This window comes from Salmo trutta, chromosome 15, assembly GCF_901001165.1.
Source record: "Salmo trutta chromosome 15, fSalTru1.1, whole genome shotgun sequence".
Lineage (NCBI taxonomy): Eukaryota > Metazoa > Chordata > Actinopteri > Salmoniformes > Salmonidae > Salmo > Salmo trutta.
Genome location: NC_042971.1, coordinates 31,478,261 through 31,495,827, shown reverse-complemented (window position 1 = coordinate 31,495,827; position 17,567 = coordinate 31,478,261). Strand labels below are relative to the sequence as shown.

The following is a 17,567-nucleotide window of genomic DNA, read 5'->3' as shown; positions in this document are numbered from 1 at the left end:
TAGTCATTGACAACATTAACAGCATCTACACTGTATTTCTGATTAATTTGATGTTATTTTAATGGACAAAAAATGTGCTTTTCTTTCTAAAACAACGACATTTCTAAGTCACCCCAAACTTTCGAACGGTAGTGTAAATATTCAGACCCTTTGCTATGAGACTTGACATTGAGCTCAGGTGCATCCTGTTTCCATTGATCATCAACTTGATTGGAGTCCACCTGTGGTAAATTCAATTGATTGGACATGATTTGGAAAGTCACACACCTGTCTACACTGCGTGCACAATTATTAGGCAAGTGAGTATTCTGATCTTATCATTATTTCTATTCAAATTAACGAACTCCAAACCATATAAACTTGAATGCTTATTGGATTTAATCATTTTCAGGTGATATGTATTTGTGTAATGAGGGAGGGTGTGGCGAAAGTGAATAACACCTTATATCAAGGTGTGCATAATTATTAGGCAGCCTCATTACCTCAGGTAAAATAGGCCAAAAAAGAGATTTAACTGACACTGAAAAGCCAAAAATGTAAAATGCCTTTCAGACGGATGCGACACTCTAAATAGCTAAACTATTGAGGCGTGACCACCGGACAATCAAACGTTATGTTGCGAATAGTCAACTGGGGCGCAAAAAACGCATGGGGAAGAAAAGGCGCAAATTAACTGCAAAAGACTTGAGAAGAATTAAACGTCAAACTACCAGGAACCCATTATCCTCCAGTGCCACCGTATTCCAGAACTGCAACCTACCTGGAGTGTTCAGAAGTACAAGGTGTCAAGTGCTCAGAGACATGGCCAAGGTCAAGAAGACTGAAACAAGAGCACCACTGAATAAGATTCACAAGTTGAAGCGTCAAGATTGGGCAAAGAAATACCTGAAGACAGATTTTTCAAAGGTTCTATGGACAGATGAAATGAAAATGACTCTTGATGGACCAAATGGATGGGCCCGTGGCTGGATCAGTAATGGACACAGGGCACCACTTTGAGTCAGGTGCCAGCAAGGTGAAGGAGGGGTACTGGCATGGGCTGCTATCATTGAGGATGAGGTAGTTGGACCTTTTCGGTTGAAGATGGACTGAAACTCAACTCCCAAACCTACTGCCAGTTTCTGGAAGATTCTTTCGTCAAACAGTGGTACAGGAAGAAGTCCTCAGCATTCTAGAAGGCCATGATCTTAATGCAGGACAATGCTCCATCACATGCATCCAAGTACTCCACTGCTTAGCTAGCCAGCAAGGGACTCTGATGCATGAATAATGACCTGGCCCCCTTCCTCACCTGACTTAAATCCTATTGAGAACTTGTGGACCCTTCTCAATCATGAGATTTACAGTGAGGGAAGACAATACACCTCTTTGAACAGCATTTGGGAGGCTGTGGTTGCTGCTTCAGCGAAAATTGATCGTGAACAGATCAGGAAACTGACAGACTCCATGGATGGAAGGCTCATGGCAGTTCTTGAAAATAAGGGTGGCTATATTGGTCACTGAATATTTTTGAAAGGCCAAAAATGTTATATAATTGTCATTTTGTGTTACTTATCTGTTACACTTACTCTAAAAATTGAGAATCAACAAGTGAGTTGAGAGAAATTATTTTTGTAATTTAGTTGCCTAATAATTCTGCACACTAATAGTTAACTAATAATTGGGCACACTTATATATTTCCATGAGAAAGGCAAAACTCACTTTTCCTTTGTTAAACATTCAGGTTTGAGGTTCAATAACATTTTGGATTGACTGAGAGCATTGTGTTTGTTCAACAATAAAATTAATCCCGAGGAATACAATTTGCCTAATAATTGTGCACGCAGTGTATATAAGGTCCCACAGTTGACAGTGCATGTCAGAGCAAAAAGCAAGCCATGAGGTCAAAGGAATTGTCCATAGAGCTCTGAGACAGGATTGTGTTGAGGCACCAATCTGGGGAAGGGTACCAAACAATTTCTGCAACATTGAAGGTCCCCAAGAACACAGTGGCCTCCATCATTCTTAAATGGATGAAATTTGGATCCATCAAGACTTGCTAGAGCTGGCCACCCGCCCAAACTGAGCAATCAGGGGAGAAGGGCCTTGGTCAAAGAGGTGAACAAAAACCCGATGGTCACTCTGACAGAGCTCCAGAGTTCCTCTGTGGAGAAGGGAGAACCTTCCAGAAGGACAACCATCTCTGCAGCACTCCACCAATCAGGCCTTTATGGTTGAGTGGCCAGACGGAAGCGACTCCTTAGTAAAAGGCACATGACAGCCCGCTTGGAGATTGCCAAAAGTACTCTTAGACCATGGGAAACAAGATTCCCTGGTCTGATGAAACCAAGATTGAACTCTTTGGCCTGAAATCCAAGCGTCACGTCTGGAGGAAACAAGGCACCGCTCATCACCTGGCCAATACCATCCTTACGGTGAAGCATGGTGGTGGCAGCATCATGCTGTGGCAGGGACTGGGAGACTAGTCAGGATCGAGGGAAACATAAACGGAGCAAAGTACAGAGTGATCCTTGATGAAAACCTGCTCCAGAGCGCTCAAGACCTCAGACTGGGCGAAGGTTCACCTTCCAACAGGACAACAACCCTAAGCACACAGCCAAGACAACACACGTCTCTAAATGTCCTTCAGTGGCCCAGCAAGAGCCCGGACTTGAGCCCGATTGAACATCTCTGGAGAGACCTGAAAATAGCAATGCAGCGACGCTCCCCATCCAACCTGACAGAGCTTGAGAGGATCTGCAGCGAAGAATGGGAGAAACTCTCCAAATAGAGCTGTGCCAAGCTTGTAGCGTCATACCCAAGAAGACTCCTGGCTGTAATTGCTGCCAAGGTTGCTTCAACAAAGTACTGAGTAAAGGGTCTGAATACTTATGTAAAAGTGATATTTCTGTTTTTTTGTTTGAATAAATTTGCAAACATTTTTAAAAAACAGTTTTGGCTTTGTCCTTATGGGGTATGTAATCATTTTTAGAATGAAGCTGTAACACAACAAAATATGGAAAATGTTAAGGCGTTTGAATACTTTTACAAATGCACTATATGTTGTTTGCATAAAAATATTATAAATCTAACTCAAATAATATTTTCACAAATAAGCTAAAGACTAAAAGTAGACTATTTCCTATTTTGTTCCCTGGTCTCCCCTACCTTCCAATCTTTGTCTATGACAAAATCATTTGAGGGGGACATTTTCACGGTACTGCATTTCAAGTTGTCTAGTCGAATACACGGCTTAATTTTCATCATCCTCCTCTTCGTGCTCCTCCTCTTCCTCCTCTCCATCGATGTCCTCTAGTATCCGGGACTGCATGGCCAGCCTCTGTGCCACTGCCGTTACCATGGCAGCTCCTTTCCCGCTGCCGTCGTCGGAGACGAGGAAAGTGATATCACACTTGGGGGCCAGGATGCGTACGGTCTCCTGGAGCTTCTCACTGAAGCTGGGGGGGGAGCAGGGACCGTGTTGAGAGAGACAGGGGGATAGTCAAATCAATGTATGGTTACCTGGACACCTGACACTGACATAGGTCCTGAGAGTTCAATCTCACCTGACACTAAATACAAACTCACTTGACACTAAATAGCTTATTCCATTAAATACTTCCATCATGTGAAATTCCTGCATTTAGACAGAGAGAGTGGAAAGGTAGGGTTAAGGATGAGAGAGGAATATAATTCACTTTAGGAAGGGAGGATAGTGGCAAGACTGAGATATTATTGAGATTCAGCCACTTGTGAATACACTAAGGAAAATAAGGCAAGAAATCCACACAGTTATTATGGCAGCACAAGAGGATATCCTCCATTCAATCAAGTGACAAGAAAATAAAAGCAGGATTTATTTGTATCTTTTCACTGAAATAACCCTGTGAAAATCGTCATACAATTTCTATTTGAGGTGAACATACTTGGGGTGTTTCTTGTATACTGTGCCGTCCACCCCCACTGTGGTGCTTAGATGGTCCAGTCCACGGTTGACACGGATACGGTTGGCAATGGTTGCCAAGGCAGTGGCACACAACTGGGCCGAGCGTGTGGAGAGAGAGTCGCACACCAGACGCACAATCTGACAGTCCACAGGCCCGGCAGGCAGGTCCAGCTCTGACAGAATCTCCTGGGCCTTCTGCAGTCCTGTGTTCTCCCTGAGACAAGCAACACTCATCAGTTGAGTCATCCATCAATATACTTTGGTATGATTGCAAGCTGATATAAGTGACATAAATGGATTTCAAATAGATAGGTTGTTAAGGATTAAACTGTCTGAGAAGGCCTATTGATGGTAAATGGAATAATATAGTTGTAAAGACAGCTCATTTTTTCTCAATGCTACACAATGGAAGCTTCTGTATTATGTAGCACATTCATATTTAAAAATAACTGCTATATTTAGGATCTGTGTAAGTAGATATATGACACATAAAAGCATGGTGTGTCTGTCACTCACGCCTCTATCTCGGAGATGAATCTGGTCTCAAAGCTGTCCTGTGTGAGCAAGGCCACTGATAGATCTCCTCCAAACAGTAGCTTGTCCTGAGCCAGCTTCACCAACACCAGCCTGGCTATCTCTCCCAGGTACATCCCACTGATCATCTTCTCAAAGCTGGATACAGAGACAGACACACAGACAGACACCCAGACATGGACAAACCACAGATAGTCAAGTATACAACAAGCATACAACAGAGAGTCGATAAATGGGCCAGGATGTAAAGTCAAGAGAGCCAAGCATAGAAGTTACAGTCTTGGCTGTATTTTATGTACTTTAGCTATGTACTTTCAACTGCTCATTAATTAAAAACACATACACATGCACGCCTGGGTTGAGTGAGTCTCGATCCACCATCACGTCAAACTCAGTCTGGATGTCCTTTAGGGATCCGTCGTCTCCAAATCCCCCCCACTCTGTGTTGATACACATGCGTCCGTCTTCCCCCTCTACTCTCTTCACGTTTTTGATCTCCTCCATGTAACATGCGTTCGTCCCCGTCCCTGGGGAGGCAAAGACAATGTTAGACAGAAACACATAGGCACATGCACGCACACCAAAGCATGTTGCCATCATCTCCAGCAGAGGGAGCCATTGCAGTGTGAAAGTGCTAGAAACTATATGATGTGTTTCAAGATATATATATGTATTTTATTTAACCTTTATTTAATTAGGCAAGTCAGTTAAGAACAAATTCTTATTTACAATGACGGCCTAACCCGGCCAAACCGTAACCTGGATGACGCTGGGCCAATTGTGCGCCGCCCTATGGGACTCCCAATCACGTCCGGTTGTGATACAGCCTGGAATCAAACCAGGGTCTGTAGTGACGCCTCTATCACTGAGATACAGTGCCTTAGACTGTTGTGCCACTTGGGAGCCCAAATATGACTCTCTATGGTTACCCTTGACATCCCTAATGGTTTTGTAATAACATGATACTATTACTGTTATATATGGTTTCTACAGTCACCCTCTCCTTCACTTGCTAGGCCAAATGGGACACATCTCATCTTCTGCTTTTATTTGTGTTATGTTCTCTAATTCAATGGTTGCAGTAGTGTGGCTGCAGTAAAGTTTGGTGCTAGCTACCAATGATCATGCCAATTTCACAGCTCTGGTCCCTGTATCCACAGCTCATCATGGTCCCCACCGTGTCATTCACCATGGCAACGGAACCAATGTCATAATCCTAAGGGAGTAAGAGAGAGAGAGAGAGAGACAGAGGAAGGGAAGTTTGAGGGTACCACTTCAAGCAAAAGTTTCAAGTACCTCTCTGTAAACTACACATTTGTGTGCCAATATTAACTATATAATACTGTAGTAATAACATTCAACATTTTTCATTTAGTAAAACATTTTTTGGGGAGAAGTGGCGATAGTTCTATCTTGCAATAATGATGATAGTTGTATGGTTGAAAAAGGCCTATAGACTCACCCCTCTCCTGTGGATGGCTTCTCTCAGTAACCTCACAACGTCCTCTCCTACCACTCCGGAACAGTTAAAACCTTTGGTCCAGTGGATCAGGATGCTCTGGAAGTTCAGGTCCCATTAGTTACAGTATTCTCACACAGTGGGTTACACAATTCAAATTGGAATTGACAACCACAACATAACTATCCTTGAATGTCATTCTTGATGCTATTCGATTGTCTTTCCACTGGGGACCGGGTTGAAAAATGTCCTACTCATATCAGTCCTGACTGAATGAGATGCCTCCCCCTAGTTTATATTTTAATTGCTGTGTTGAAGCGTGCAGATTTCTCCTTTTTGAATGGATAATTGTTGTATGTGTGTCTCTGGGGCAGTGTGACTGACCTTGTCGATATCTTTCTGCTCGCAGGGGAAGGAGAAGGTGAAGCCTAGAGGTAGAATCTGATCCTTCAGCTCCAGAGACTCCAGAAACTCAGCCAGGCATGCAGCGATGTGGTCAAACAACTGGAGATAGAAAGAGAGAAATCCCAAATGAGTCAAAATCTCACAGTGGCATTAGTGTTATTTAAACCTACACTCGATCCCTCCGATGTCAACAACTACAGACCAGTATCCCTTCTTTCTTTTCTCTCCAAAACTCTTGAACGTGCCGTCCTTGGCCAGCTCTCTTGCTATCTCTCTCAGAATGACCTTCTTGATCCAAATCAGTCAGGTTTCAAGACTGGTCACTCAACTGAGACTGCTCTACTCTGTGTCACGGAGGCTCTCCGCACTGCTAAAGCTAACTCTCTCTCCTCTGCTCTCATCCTTCTAGACCTATCTGCTGCCTTTGATACTGTGAACCACCAGATCCTCCTCTCCACCCTCTCCGAGTTGGGCATCTCCGGCGCGGCCCACGCTTGGATTGCATCCTACCTGACAGGTCGCTCCTACCAGGTGGCGTGGCGAGAATCTGTCTCCGCACCACGTGCTCTCACCACTGGTGTCCCCCAGGGCTCTGTTCTAGGCCCTCTCCTATTCTCGCTATTCACCAAGTCACTTGGCTCTGTCATATCCTCACATGGTCTCTCCTATCATTGCTATACAGACGACACACAATTAATCTTCTCCTTTCCCCCTTCTGATAACCAGGTGGCGAATCGCATCTCTGCATGTCTGGCAGACATATCAGTGTGGATGACGGATCACCACCTCAAGCTGAACCTCGGCAGACGGAGCTGCTTTTCCTCCCGGGGAAGGACTGCCCGTTCCATGATCTCGCCATCACGGTTGACAACCCCATTGTGTCCTCCTCCCAGAGTGCTAAGAACCTTGGCGTGACCCTGGACAACCCCCTGTCGTTCTCCACTAACATCAAGGCGGTGACCCAATCCTGTAGGTTCATGCTCTACAACATTCGCAGAGTACGACCCTGCCTCACACAGGAAGCGGCGCAGGTCCTAATCCAGGCACTTGTCATCTCCCGTCTGGATTACTGCAACTTGCTGTTGGCTGGGCTCCCTGCCTGTGCCATTAAACCTCTACAACTCATCCAGAATGCCGCAGCCCGTCTGGTGTTCAACCTTCCCAAGGTCTCTCACGTCACCCCGCTCCTCCGCTCTCTCCACTGGCTTCCAGTTGAAGCTCGCATCCGCTACAAGACCATGGTGCTTGCCTATGGAGCCGTGAGGGGAACGGCACCTCCGTACCTTCAGGCTCTGATCAGTCCCTACACCCAAACGAGGGCACTGCGCTCATCCACCGCTGGCCTGCTGGCCCCCCTACCTCTGAGGAAGCACAGTTCCCGCTCAGCCCAGTCAAAACTGTCCGCTGCTCTGGCACCCCAATAGTGGAACAAACTCCCTCACGATGCCAGGACAGCGGAGTCAATCACCACCTTCCGGAAACACCTGAAACCCCACCTCTTTAAGGAATACCTAGGATAGGATAAAGTAATCCTTCTAATCCCCCCCTAAAAGATTTAGATGCACTATTGTAAAGTGGTTGTTCCAATGGATATCATAAGGTGAATGCATCAATTTGTAAGTCGCTCTGGATAAGAGCGTCTGCTAAATGACTTAAATGTAAATGTAAATGAGTGGAAGACGGCATTTAGTACCTCCTCAGGGCACTATGAGTACCTCGTCATGCCGTACGGGTTGATGAATGCTCCATCAGTCTTCCAGGCCTTTGTTGACAAGATTTTCCAGGACCTGCACGGGCAGGGTGTAGAGGTGTATATCGACGACATTCTGATATACTCCGCTACACGCACCGAGCATGTGTCCCTGCTGCACAGGGTGCTTGGTTGACTGTTGGAGCATGACCTGTACGTCAAGGCTGAGAAATGTCTGTTCTTCCAACAGTCCGTCTCCTTCCTAGGCTACCGCATTTCCACTTCAGGGGTGGAGATGGAGAGTGACCGCATTTCAGCTGTGCGTAATTGGCCGACTCCCACCACGGAAAAGGAATAGCAGCGGTTTCTAGGGTTTGCCAACTACTACCGGAGGTTTATCCGGGGTTTTGGTCAGGTAGCGGCTCCCATTACCTCACTGCTGAAGGGGGGACCGGTGTGGTCGGCTGAGGCGGACAGGGCTTTTGGTCACCTGAAGGCTCTGTTTACCTCGGCTCCCGTGCTGGCTCATCCTACAGATACAGTGTATCTGTAGTAGTCACTTTGTGCTGACTGGGAAGAACTACTATACTGTGTCCAAAAATGAAATTGTATAAAAAATGAGATCTATAACTATGTAAACTTTTAAACTTTGGCGTTCATAGTGGAGGTGGACGCGTCCGAGGCTGGGATAGGAGCCGTGCTATCTCAGCGCTCGGGTACGCCACCGAACCTCCGCCCCGTGCCTTCTTTTCGAAGAAGCTCAGCCCGGCGGAGCAAAACTATGATGTGGGGGATCGGGAGCTGTTGACTGTCGTCAAGGCTCTGAAGGCGTGGAGACATTGACTTGAGGGGGCGAGACACCCTTTTCTCATCTGGACTGACCACCGCAATCTGGAGTACATCCGGGCGGCGAGGAGACTGAACCCTCGCCAGGCAAGGTGGGCCATGTTTTTTACCCGTTTTGTGTTCACCCTGTCCTACCGACCAGTTTCCCAGAACGCTAAGGCAGATGCACTGTCCCGGATATATGACACAGAGGAGCGGTCCATGGATCACACTCCCATACTCCCGGCCTCTTGCCTAGTGGCACCGGTGGTGTGGGAGCTGGACGCGGACATCGAGCGGGCGTTACGTACAGAGCCCACTCCTCTCCAGTGTCCAGCTGGGCGTCTGTACGTTCCGTCTGCTGTCTGCGACCGTTTGATTTATTGGGCACACACGTCACCCTCCTCTGGTCATCCTGGCATCGGTCGGACAGTGCGTTGTCTTAGTGGGAAGTACTGGGGGTCCACCTTGGCCAAGGACGTGAGGGTTTATGTTTCCTCCTGCTTGGTGTGTGCCCAGTGCAAGGCTCCCAGGCACCTGCCCAGAGGGAAGTTAAAACCCCTACCCGTTCCACAACGGCCGTGGTCGCACCTGTCGGTGGACTTCCTGACGGATCTTCCTCCCTCACAGGGCAACACCCCGATCCTGGTTGTTGTGGATCGGTTTTCTAAGTCCTGCTGTCTCCTCCCTTTGCCCGGTCTCCCTACGGCCCTACAGACTGCGGAGGCCCTGTTCACTCACGTCTTCCGGCACTACGGGGTGCCTGAGGACATAGTCTCTGATCGGGGTCCCCAGTTCACGTCCAGGGTCTGGAGAGCATTCATGGAAGGTCTGGGGGTCTCGGTCAGCCTCACCTCAGGTTTTCACCCCGAGAGTAACGGGCAGGTTGAGAGAGTAAACCAGAATGTGTGTAGGTTTCTGAGGTCATATTGCCAGGACCGGCCAGGAGAGTGGGGGGCATTCATCCCCATCACTCCGCCACTCCTCCACTAACCTCTCTCCCTTCCAGTGCGTCCTGGGGTATCAGCCAGTTCTGGCACCTTGGCATCAGAGCCAGATCGAAGCTCCTGCGGTGGACGAATGGTTTAAACGCTCAGAGGAGACCTGGGAGGCCGCCCATGTACACCTGCAACGGGCCCGTGAGGTGGCAGAAGGTGAGCGCCAACCGCCACCGCAGTTAGGCCCCGGTGTTCGCACCAGGGGACCGGGTATGGCTCTCGACCCGAAACCTGCCCCTCCGCCGGAAGCTGGGTCCGCGGTTTGTGGGGCCATTCAAAGTCCTGAGGAGACTGAATGAGGTATGCTACAGGTTACAGCTTCCCCCAGATTACCGTATTAATCCCTCGTTCCATGTGTCTCTCCTCAGGCCGGTGGTGGCTGGTCCACTCCAGGAGTCTGAGGTGTGGGAAGTTCCTCCGCCCCCTCTGGACATCGAGGGGGCCCTTGGCGTATTCTGTTCGAGCCATCCTGGACTTGAGGCGGCGGGCGAGGGCCTTCAGTACCTCATGGAGTGGGAGTTTTACGGTCCGGAGGAGAGATGCTGGGTGCCGGTGGAGGACGTCTTGGACCCTTCGTTGCTGCGGGAGTTCCACCATCTCCATCCGGATCGCCCTGCACCTCGTCCTCCGGATCGTCCCCGAGGTCGGTGTCAGCGCGCTGCTGGAGCCGCGCGTCAAGGGGAGGGTACTGTCATGACTTCCGCCGAAGTCGGTCCCTCTCCTTGTTCGGGTGGCGTTCGGCGGTCGAAGTCACCGGCCTTCTAGCCATTGCCGATCCACTTTTTATTTTCCATTTGTTTTGTCTTTGTCTAACACACCTGGTTTCAATTCCCCAATTACTTGTTCATTATTTAAACCTCTGTTCCCCCATGTTTGTTTGTAATACGGTCCATTATTGTGGGCTCGCATTATTGCATTGTATTTGTTTGTATTTTGAGTAAATACGTTTTTTACTCATATCTGCTGTCCTGCTCCTGACTCCTCCACACCAGCTCACACAGACTTTATTACAGTAGGAAAAGCAGCCAACAAGTGCTCAGCATATGTGGGAACTCCTTCAAGACTGTTGGAAAAGCAACCCAGGTGAGGTTGAGAGAATTCCAAGAGTGTGCAAAGCTGTCATCAAGGCAAAGGGTGGCTACTTTGAAGAATCTCAAATATAAAATATATTTGAATTTGTTTAACACTTTTTTGTTTACTACATGATTCCTTATGTGTTATTTCATAGTTTAGATGTCTTCACTATTATTCTACAATGTAGAAAATAGTAAAAATAAAGAAAAACCCTTGAATGAGTAGGTGTGTCCAAACTCTTGACTGGTACTGTACATACGTACATAAACAGTACGTTTGCATTCCTAGTGATATAAAAAAACTATTGAAACACAATAACAAAAACCTCTCAATTATACAACTTCTCTTAACGCATCTTCCAAGATTTGGAAATAAAACCTGCAACCAGGAACCCTTATTTACTGAATAGCGTTCCAGTTAATCACTAATCCAGAATAGTTCTGGTTTCTGTTATTGCATTTTATCAAACAATGTTACTCTTTAAATCATCATAAAGTACAGTAAAATATGAAGTGGTTTATTCTCACATGAGTATGTCCATGTTAAATTCTCAGTTTAAGAGGGATTTTGTGGCTGACAGACAGCCGGTTTCCCAGCTAATGTTCAATATTTGTAGTTGAAGTTAGACTTTCAATGGTTCATTAAATCTATGTTTACAAAGTAAGAAATTGTAACATCATAGGGATTTACATGCACTGTTCCCACCCGGGGTTAGAGAATGACCACCCCATGGGAGGGGTGGGATGAGATCAGCTGTACAAACATGTAAATCCCAAACACACACACCTGTTCTCCCGTCCCCAGCATGATCTCCTGGGGGATGGCACAGATCTTACTGTCCATCTTCAGGAGCTTCTGCATCTCCTCCACCACACGGACATGCAGCACCCGGAAGTTAGTCCCGCCCAGGTCCAGAGCCAGGAAGTCCCCCTTCTCTGTGGGGACCAATCAATTAAAGGAAAAATGTTACTGTTGGCCAATTTGCTCAGTCCAAAATCAATGATCAATAATCCATCATATCTACAGTGGAAGAGGACATGAAGAAGTGTGTTGGGGTCTATAGATTCATTTCAGACTCGGCACCTCAGTCTGGGTGAGAGGCTGTCTGGTGAATGGTATACCTACAGTTTAATGAATTAGGTTACTAAAGTACAGGCCTCAACAAAGGGCCATACCCTCGATCACTAGTGCATACTATGGAGAGTCTTTAAGGAATACAGATTACAGTACTCTACCTCTCCCATCAGGTGTTGCCCTCACAAAGGTGGGCAGCATCTTGACGGGTGCCCGGCAGTGTGTGTGTTTGCCCAGCCCTCTGATCAGGTCCTTCCTCAGGCGAGATGACACGTCCTGCAGCTTCTCCACAGAGAGACGGAAAGGCTGCAGACACTCTTCTACCTATGAGACGGATTGATATCAGGGATCAATTCCATTTAAATTCAGAAAGTTTAAACTAAAATTGCTTTTCAATAACGAAAATAGGAATTCGAATTTCAGTTTACTTTCTGAATTGACTAAATAGAAATGGAATTTATCCTAACCCAAATTGACATTTCAATTTCAGGGGAAGGATAGCATTGTCAATGTCATCTAGGGTAAAGATACTCCCCATAACCAGCGACATTATGGCGTGTAAATCAAGATGCCCAATATAGCCAGCACGAAGAAAGGCAGGTTCCCCACAAGGTGGCAATGTCTATCTGCTGTCCACAACATAGCAATTCTCTGTCTGTAATATTACATCTCCAGTTGAAGAAATATATCATGTCAACTTTACTGGATGATTCACAAGATGATATAATCCTCCTTTTATGTTCCCTTCATGAAATGTTGTACTGTAATCTTAAATAAATGTTGTAAAGCCGATTATGGTGACACAGATATATTGTCTGGAGAAACCAAGGTACGGCAGGTAGCCTACCGGTTAGAGCATTGGGAGCTGACAAGGTGAACAAAAAAATCTGTCTATGTGCCCATGAGCAAGGCACTTAAACCCAATTTGCTCCAGGAATGCCGTACTACTATGGCTGACCAAGTAAAACAACACATTTCACTTTACCTATCCAGTGTATGTAACAATAAAACATAATTACTGGGAAAAGTGCACATTATTTACAATATATGTACATCTTAATGCATCCAGGTGGGCCATTTTATTTACCCATGTTAATTCAGGGCCCCCTAGCAAAAGAGATTTTATCTCAATGACACTAACCTGGTAAAATTAAAATTATAATTGTAATGTCATTGACAACTTTCAGCACTGAGTAATGTCTGACTTTATCATCAACAGGGGTGTAACCTGAACCAAAAAACGGGCAAAATAGGAAATGTTCCATTCCACAGGAAGAAAGCTTGTTTGGTCAAACGTAGTCTGTCATTAACACATTACAGACCTCTGAAGATATTAGACACAATTGCACCTCTACGTGCTTCTCTTTTCCTCTTCCTTAAATGTTTGGGGCCTTCCTCTCTTTCTCTCCCCCCGCCCCTCTCTCTCTCACTCAGGCTCAGTTTAAGGCTGTTGTGAAATATGCCCTGGCAGGGGTCAGCAAGGCTGAGGTAGAGATCATGCCGGTAGATCAGTGTCTCCTGTCTCTGCATGATAACAGCAGCCTCAGTTCCTCCATGACTATGACAATGTGGTTCATTTTGATTATTTGATGGGTTTAGACTTGATAGCACTATAATTGCAACCACTTTAAGAAATATGATTGCATTTTTCACAAACACCTACTGTACAGTGGAATCATAACATCAAGAAAGATGCCATTGATTGGATAAAACACATAAACAAAGCCAGGAGAGAGACGCCAAACCAGAACAGACACACACGTCACATGTCACATAAATTATCCTCTTGTACTTAATCAGTGTTCCCACACACCTTTTCAAAATGTGGACAAAAGCAATGAGGCATAATTATGGGTTACGCTGTGAGTGGACTAGCTATTAGAACCAGAGAGACAAAGAGGAATGTGATTATGTTCAAACTATGAGATATCAATACAAGTGCCTTGAGCCATTAGACAGAGCACACTCAAACAAGTCCCCTCTACTGTGTATAAGACCTGGGTTCAAATACTGCTTAGGGTATTTCAATTACTTAGAAAAACATTAGAAAGTAAGCATTTAGATATTTTTATTTGAAAAAACATGTAGTTTAATATTGGAACGTATCTGGAAATACAAATGGAAAGTATTTGAAAATACTCAAATAGGTATTTGAAAATACTTTCATTTATAAGAAACTATTCTATTCCAATAGAAGTAGTTGATTCTGGCCACATTATTAGAAAATACTCAAATACACAGAAAATGAGTATTTAAATAACAAATAATCAAATATATATATCTGAACCCAGGTCTAGTATAAGAGGAGAAAGGTCAGAGGTTATGTGTGTCTCTATGGGACGTCCCGTGGAGGCAGCAGGTGTACCTTACTGAGGGTGTCTGGGGGGATGGTGTCCAGGTTTGCGACGTCCCGGCTCAGTCTGGCCCCCTTGGGGATGGGGCCGTCGCTCTTGGCATTGGTATCTGTGGAACTCATCTGGACACACACATAGGGGACATGTTAGTAATCCCTAGCAGAGAAAACTATTTTCAATGTGTCACTTTTGCAATTACAGTACAGTACCTTATTGACTATTCAATTAAGTATAGATACTTGTCACGTTCTGACCTTAGTATGAGGTCATTTTTCCATAGTAGATTGGTCAGGGTGTGACAGGGGGGTGTTTTTGTCTATGTATTTGGGGTTTTCTGTTTTCTAGGTGGGCTGTCTAGATTGTCGTTCTATGTTGTATTTTCTATGTTGGTGCCGGGTATGGTTTCCAATCAGAGGCAGGTGTTTTTCGTTGTCTCTGATTGGAAGCCATACTTAGGCAGCCTGTTTTCATGGGGTTTTGTGGGTGGTTGTTTTCCGTTTCGTTGTTTGTACCTGACGGGACTGTTGTTGGTCGTTTTTGTTAATTTGCAAAGTGTTTTCATTAAAAGTAATATGAGCACTTCACACTCTGCATTTTGGTCTCCTTTAGACGACCCTTATTACAATACTAGGCTATAAAGGCAATAGATAATGAGTTCACAGTAATATCACAAATTCTTAATATTTAATCATTAATGATGCAAGAGGATGTCAAATATAAAATAGTTTTCCAGTTGACTCAAACTTTGAGATGTATTGTAGCCAGGTATCAAATGCAGATCCTATGACACCAGAGCAACATTGCAACGTCAATGTGACACATTATTTAAGTTAAATAAAATATATCTTGAGGCAACTACATGCAAAATAGACTTGGACTCAAAGTATGGCTTACATTGACTGCAGTCAGAGTGAGTGACACTCATCTCTCAGTACATGTCACTTTTAAAAGGCTAAAGAATTGCACTCTATCTCAAGACCCTAGTAATGTGCTCTGTGTCTCAAATCAGTAGTCTTCACTTCTGTAGCCTTTTAACTTCTGTAGCCTTTTCAACTATTTTAGGATATGCGACAGAAAATTGTACAAAAGACCAATAATAACGACAATTAGTTTAAAGAATTAGACTAACCTTTAGTGGATTAAATCGACAAATCCGTGTCTTGACAGCAATGTTCAGACTTGCATCAACTTCCTGCAAAACAGTTGCACATGAGTTCTCCTTGGAACGGTGATGATGATACACCCACCTCTAGAACGGGTATGTAAATTACACAAAATGCCTTCACGTGATTACTGTATATAATCTTGTAGGCTACAATTAGTCAATTCATTGAGATGGGGAGAGTTGCACTTTGTGATTTACGCATTCATTACACACATTGTATTTCATTGAAAAGGATATTTTGGTAACGATTTCCATTAACTTCTTCATGTAGCCGAACTTATTCATAAATTAATCACAGTGCATGTATCACACATACAGTATAAACACAAAATATGACATAAAGGCTAGAGAGCATAATGAATACAATCCATAAAATGATGCAACTGACATGTCTCTCTAGAAAAGCCAGCATAATGTTGTGGGGGTTCTTTGCTGCAGGAGGGACTGGTGCACTTCACAAAATAGATGGCATCATGAGGTAGGAAAATTATGTGGACATATTGAAGCAACATCTGAAGACATCAGTCAGGAAGTTAAAGCTTGGTCGCAAATGGGTCTTCCAAATGGACATTGACCCCAAGCATACTTCCAAAGTTATGGCAAAATGGCTTAAGGACAACAAAGTCAAGGTATTGGAGTGGCCATTCACAAAGCCCTGACCTCAAGCCTATAGAAAATTTGTGGACCGAACGGAAAAAGCGTGTGCGAGCAAGGAGGCCTACAAACCTGACTCAGTTACACCAGCTCTGTCAGAGGAATGGGCCAAAATTCACCCAACTTATTGTGGGAAGCTTGTGGAAGGCTACCCGAAACGTTTGACCCAAGTTAAACAATTTAAAGGCAATGCTACCAAATACAAATTGAGTGTATGTTAACTTCTGACCCACTGGGAGTGTGATGAAAGAAAGAAAAGCTGAAATAAATCATTCTCTGCTATTATTCTGACATTTCACATTCTTAAAATAAAGTGGTGATCCTAACTGATCTAAGACAGGGAATTTTTATTAGGATTAAATGTCAGGAATTGTGGAAAACTGACTTTAAATGTATTTGGCTAAGGTGTATGTAAACTTCTGACTTCAACTGTATATAATGCATATATATTTGCTCCATATACAGTGCATTCAGAAAGTATTCAGACCCCTTGACTTTTTCCATATTTTGTTACATTACAGCCTTATTTTAAAATGAAATGTAAAAAAAAATGTCCCTCATCAATCTACACACAATACCCCATAATGACAAAGCAAAAACAGGTTTTTTAGAAATTACTGCAAATGTATGTATAACATTTTTTGAAATATGACATTTACATAAGTATTCAGACCCTTTACTCAGTATTTTGTTGAAGCAACTTTGGCAGCGATTACAGCCTTGAGTCTTGGCACACCTGTATTTGGGGAGTTTCTCCCATTCTCTACAGATCCTCTCAAGCTCTGTCAGGTCCCTGCCACTGAAAAACATCTACACAACATGATGCTGTCAACCCCGTGCTTCACAGTTGGGATGGTTTTCTTCGGCTTGCAAGCCTCCCCCTTTTTCCTCCAAACATAACGATGGTCATTATGGCCAAACAGTTCTATTTTTGTTTCATCAGACCAGAGAACATTTCTCCAAAAGGTACAATCTTTGTCCCCATGTGCAGTTGCAAACCTTAGTCTGGCTTTTTTATGGCAATTTTGGAGCAGTGGCTTCTTCCTTGCTGAGCGGCCTTTCAGGTTATGTCGATATAGGACTCATTTTACTGTGGATATAGATACTTTGTACCTGTTTCCTCCAGCATCTTCACAAGGTCCTTTGCTGTTGTTCTGGGATTGATTTGCACTTTTCCCACCAAAGTACGTTCATTTCTAGGAGACAGAATGCGTCTCCTTCCTGAGTGGTATGACGACTGAGTAGTCCCATAGTGTTTATACTTGCATATTATTGTTTGTACAGATGAACGTGGTACCTTCAGGCATTTGGAAATTGCTCCCAAGGATGAACCAGACCTGTGGAGGTCTATATTTTTTTTTCAGAGGTCTTGGCTGATTTCTTTTGATTTTCCCATGATGTCAAGCAAA

The 17,567-nt window shown here is 44.6% G+C and overlaps 1 protein-coding gene across 3 annotated transcripts; it reads right to left on the bottom strand.

Moving 5' to 3' along the window:
• Positions 1-3,083: 3,083 nt before the first annotated feature.
• LOC115148818 (hexokinase-2) lies at positions 3,084-15,920 on the bottom strand. 3 transcript variants are annotated; one of them, XM_029691071.1, is made up of 12 exons: positions 15,893-15,920; positions 15,469-15,531; positions 14,351-14,461; positions 12,147-12,309; positions 11,698-11,846; positions 6,304-6,423; positions 5,923-6,018; positions 5,577-5,676; positions 4,804-4,987; positions 4,443-4,598; positions 3,907-4,140; positions 3,084-3,438 (listed from the first exon to the last, which is right to left on the bottom strand). In XM_029691071.1, the coding sequence occupies exons 1-12, from the start codon at positions 15,914-15,916 to the stop codon at positions 3,234-3,236; spliced, it is 1,605 nt and encodes a 534-aa protein (XP_029546931.1). In that variant the 5' UTR covers positions 15,917-15,920; the 3' UTR covers positions 3,084-3,233. The 3 variants fall into 3 exon arrangements, with proteins under 3 accessions (XP_029546931.1, XP_029546930.1, XP_029546932.1); XM_029691070.1 differs by lacking the exon at positions 15,893-15,920 and adding an exon at positions 15,718-15,870; XM_029691072.1 differs by lacking the exons at positions 15,469-15,531; positions 15,893-15,920 and having other exon boundaries at positions 14,356-14,461.
• Positions 15,921-17,567: the final 1,647 nt, after the last annotated feature.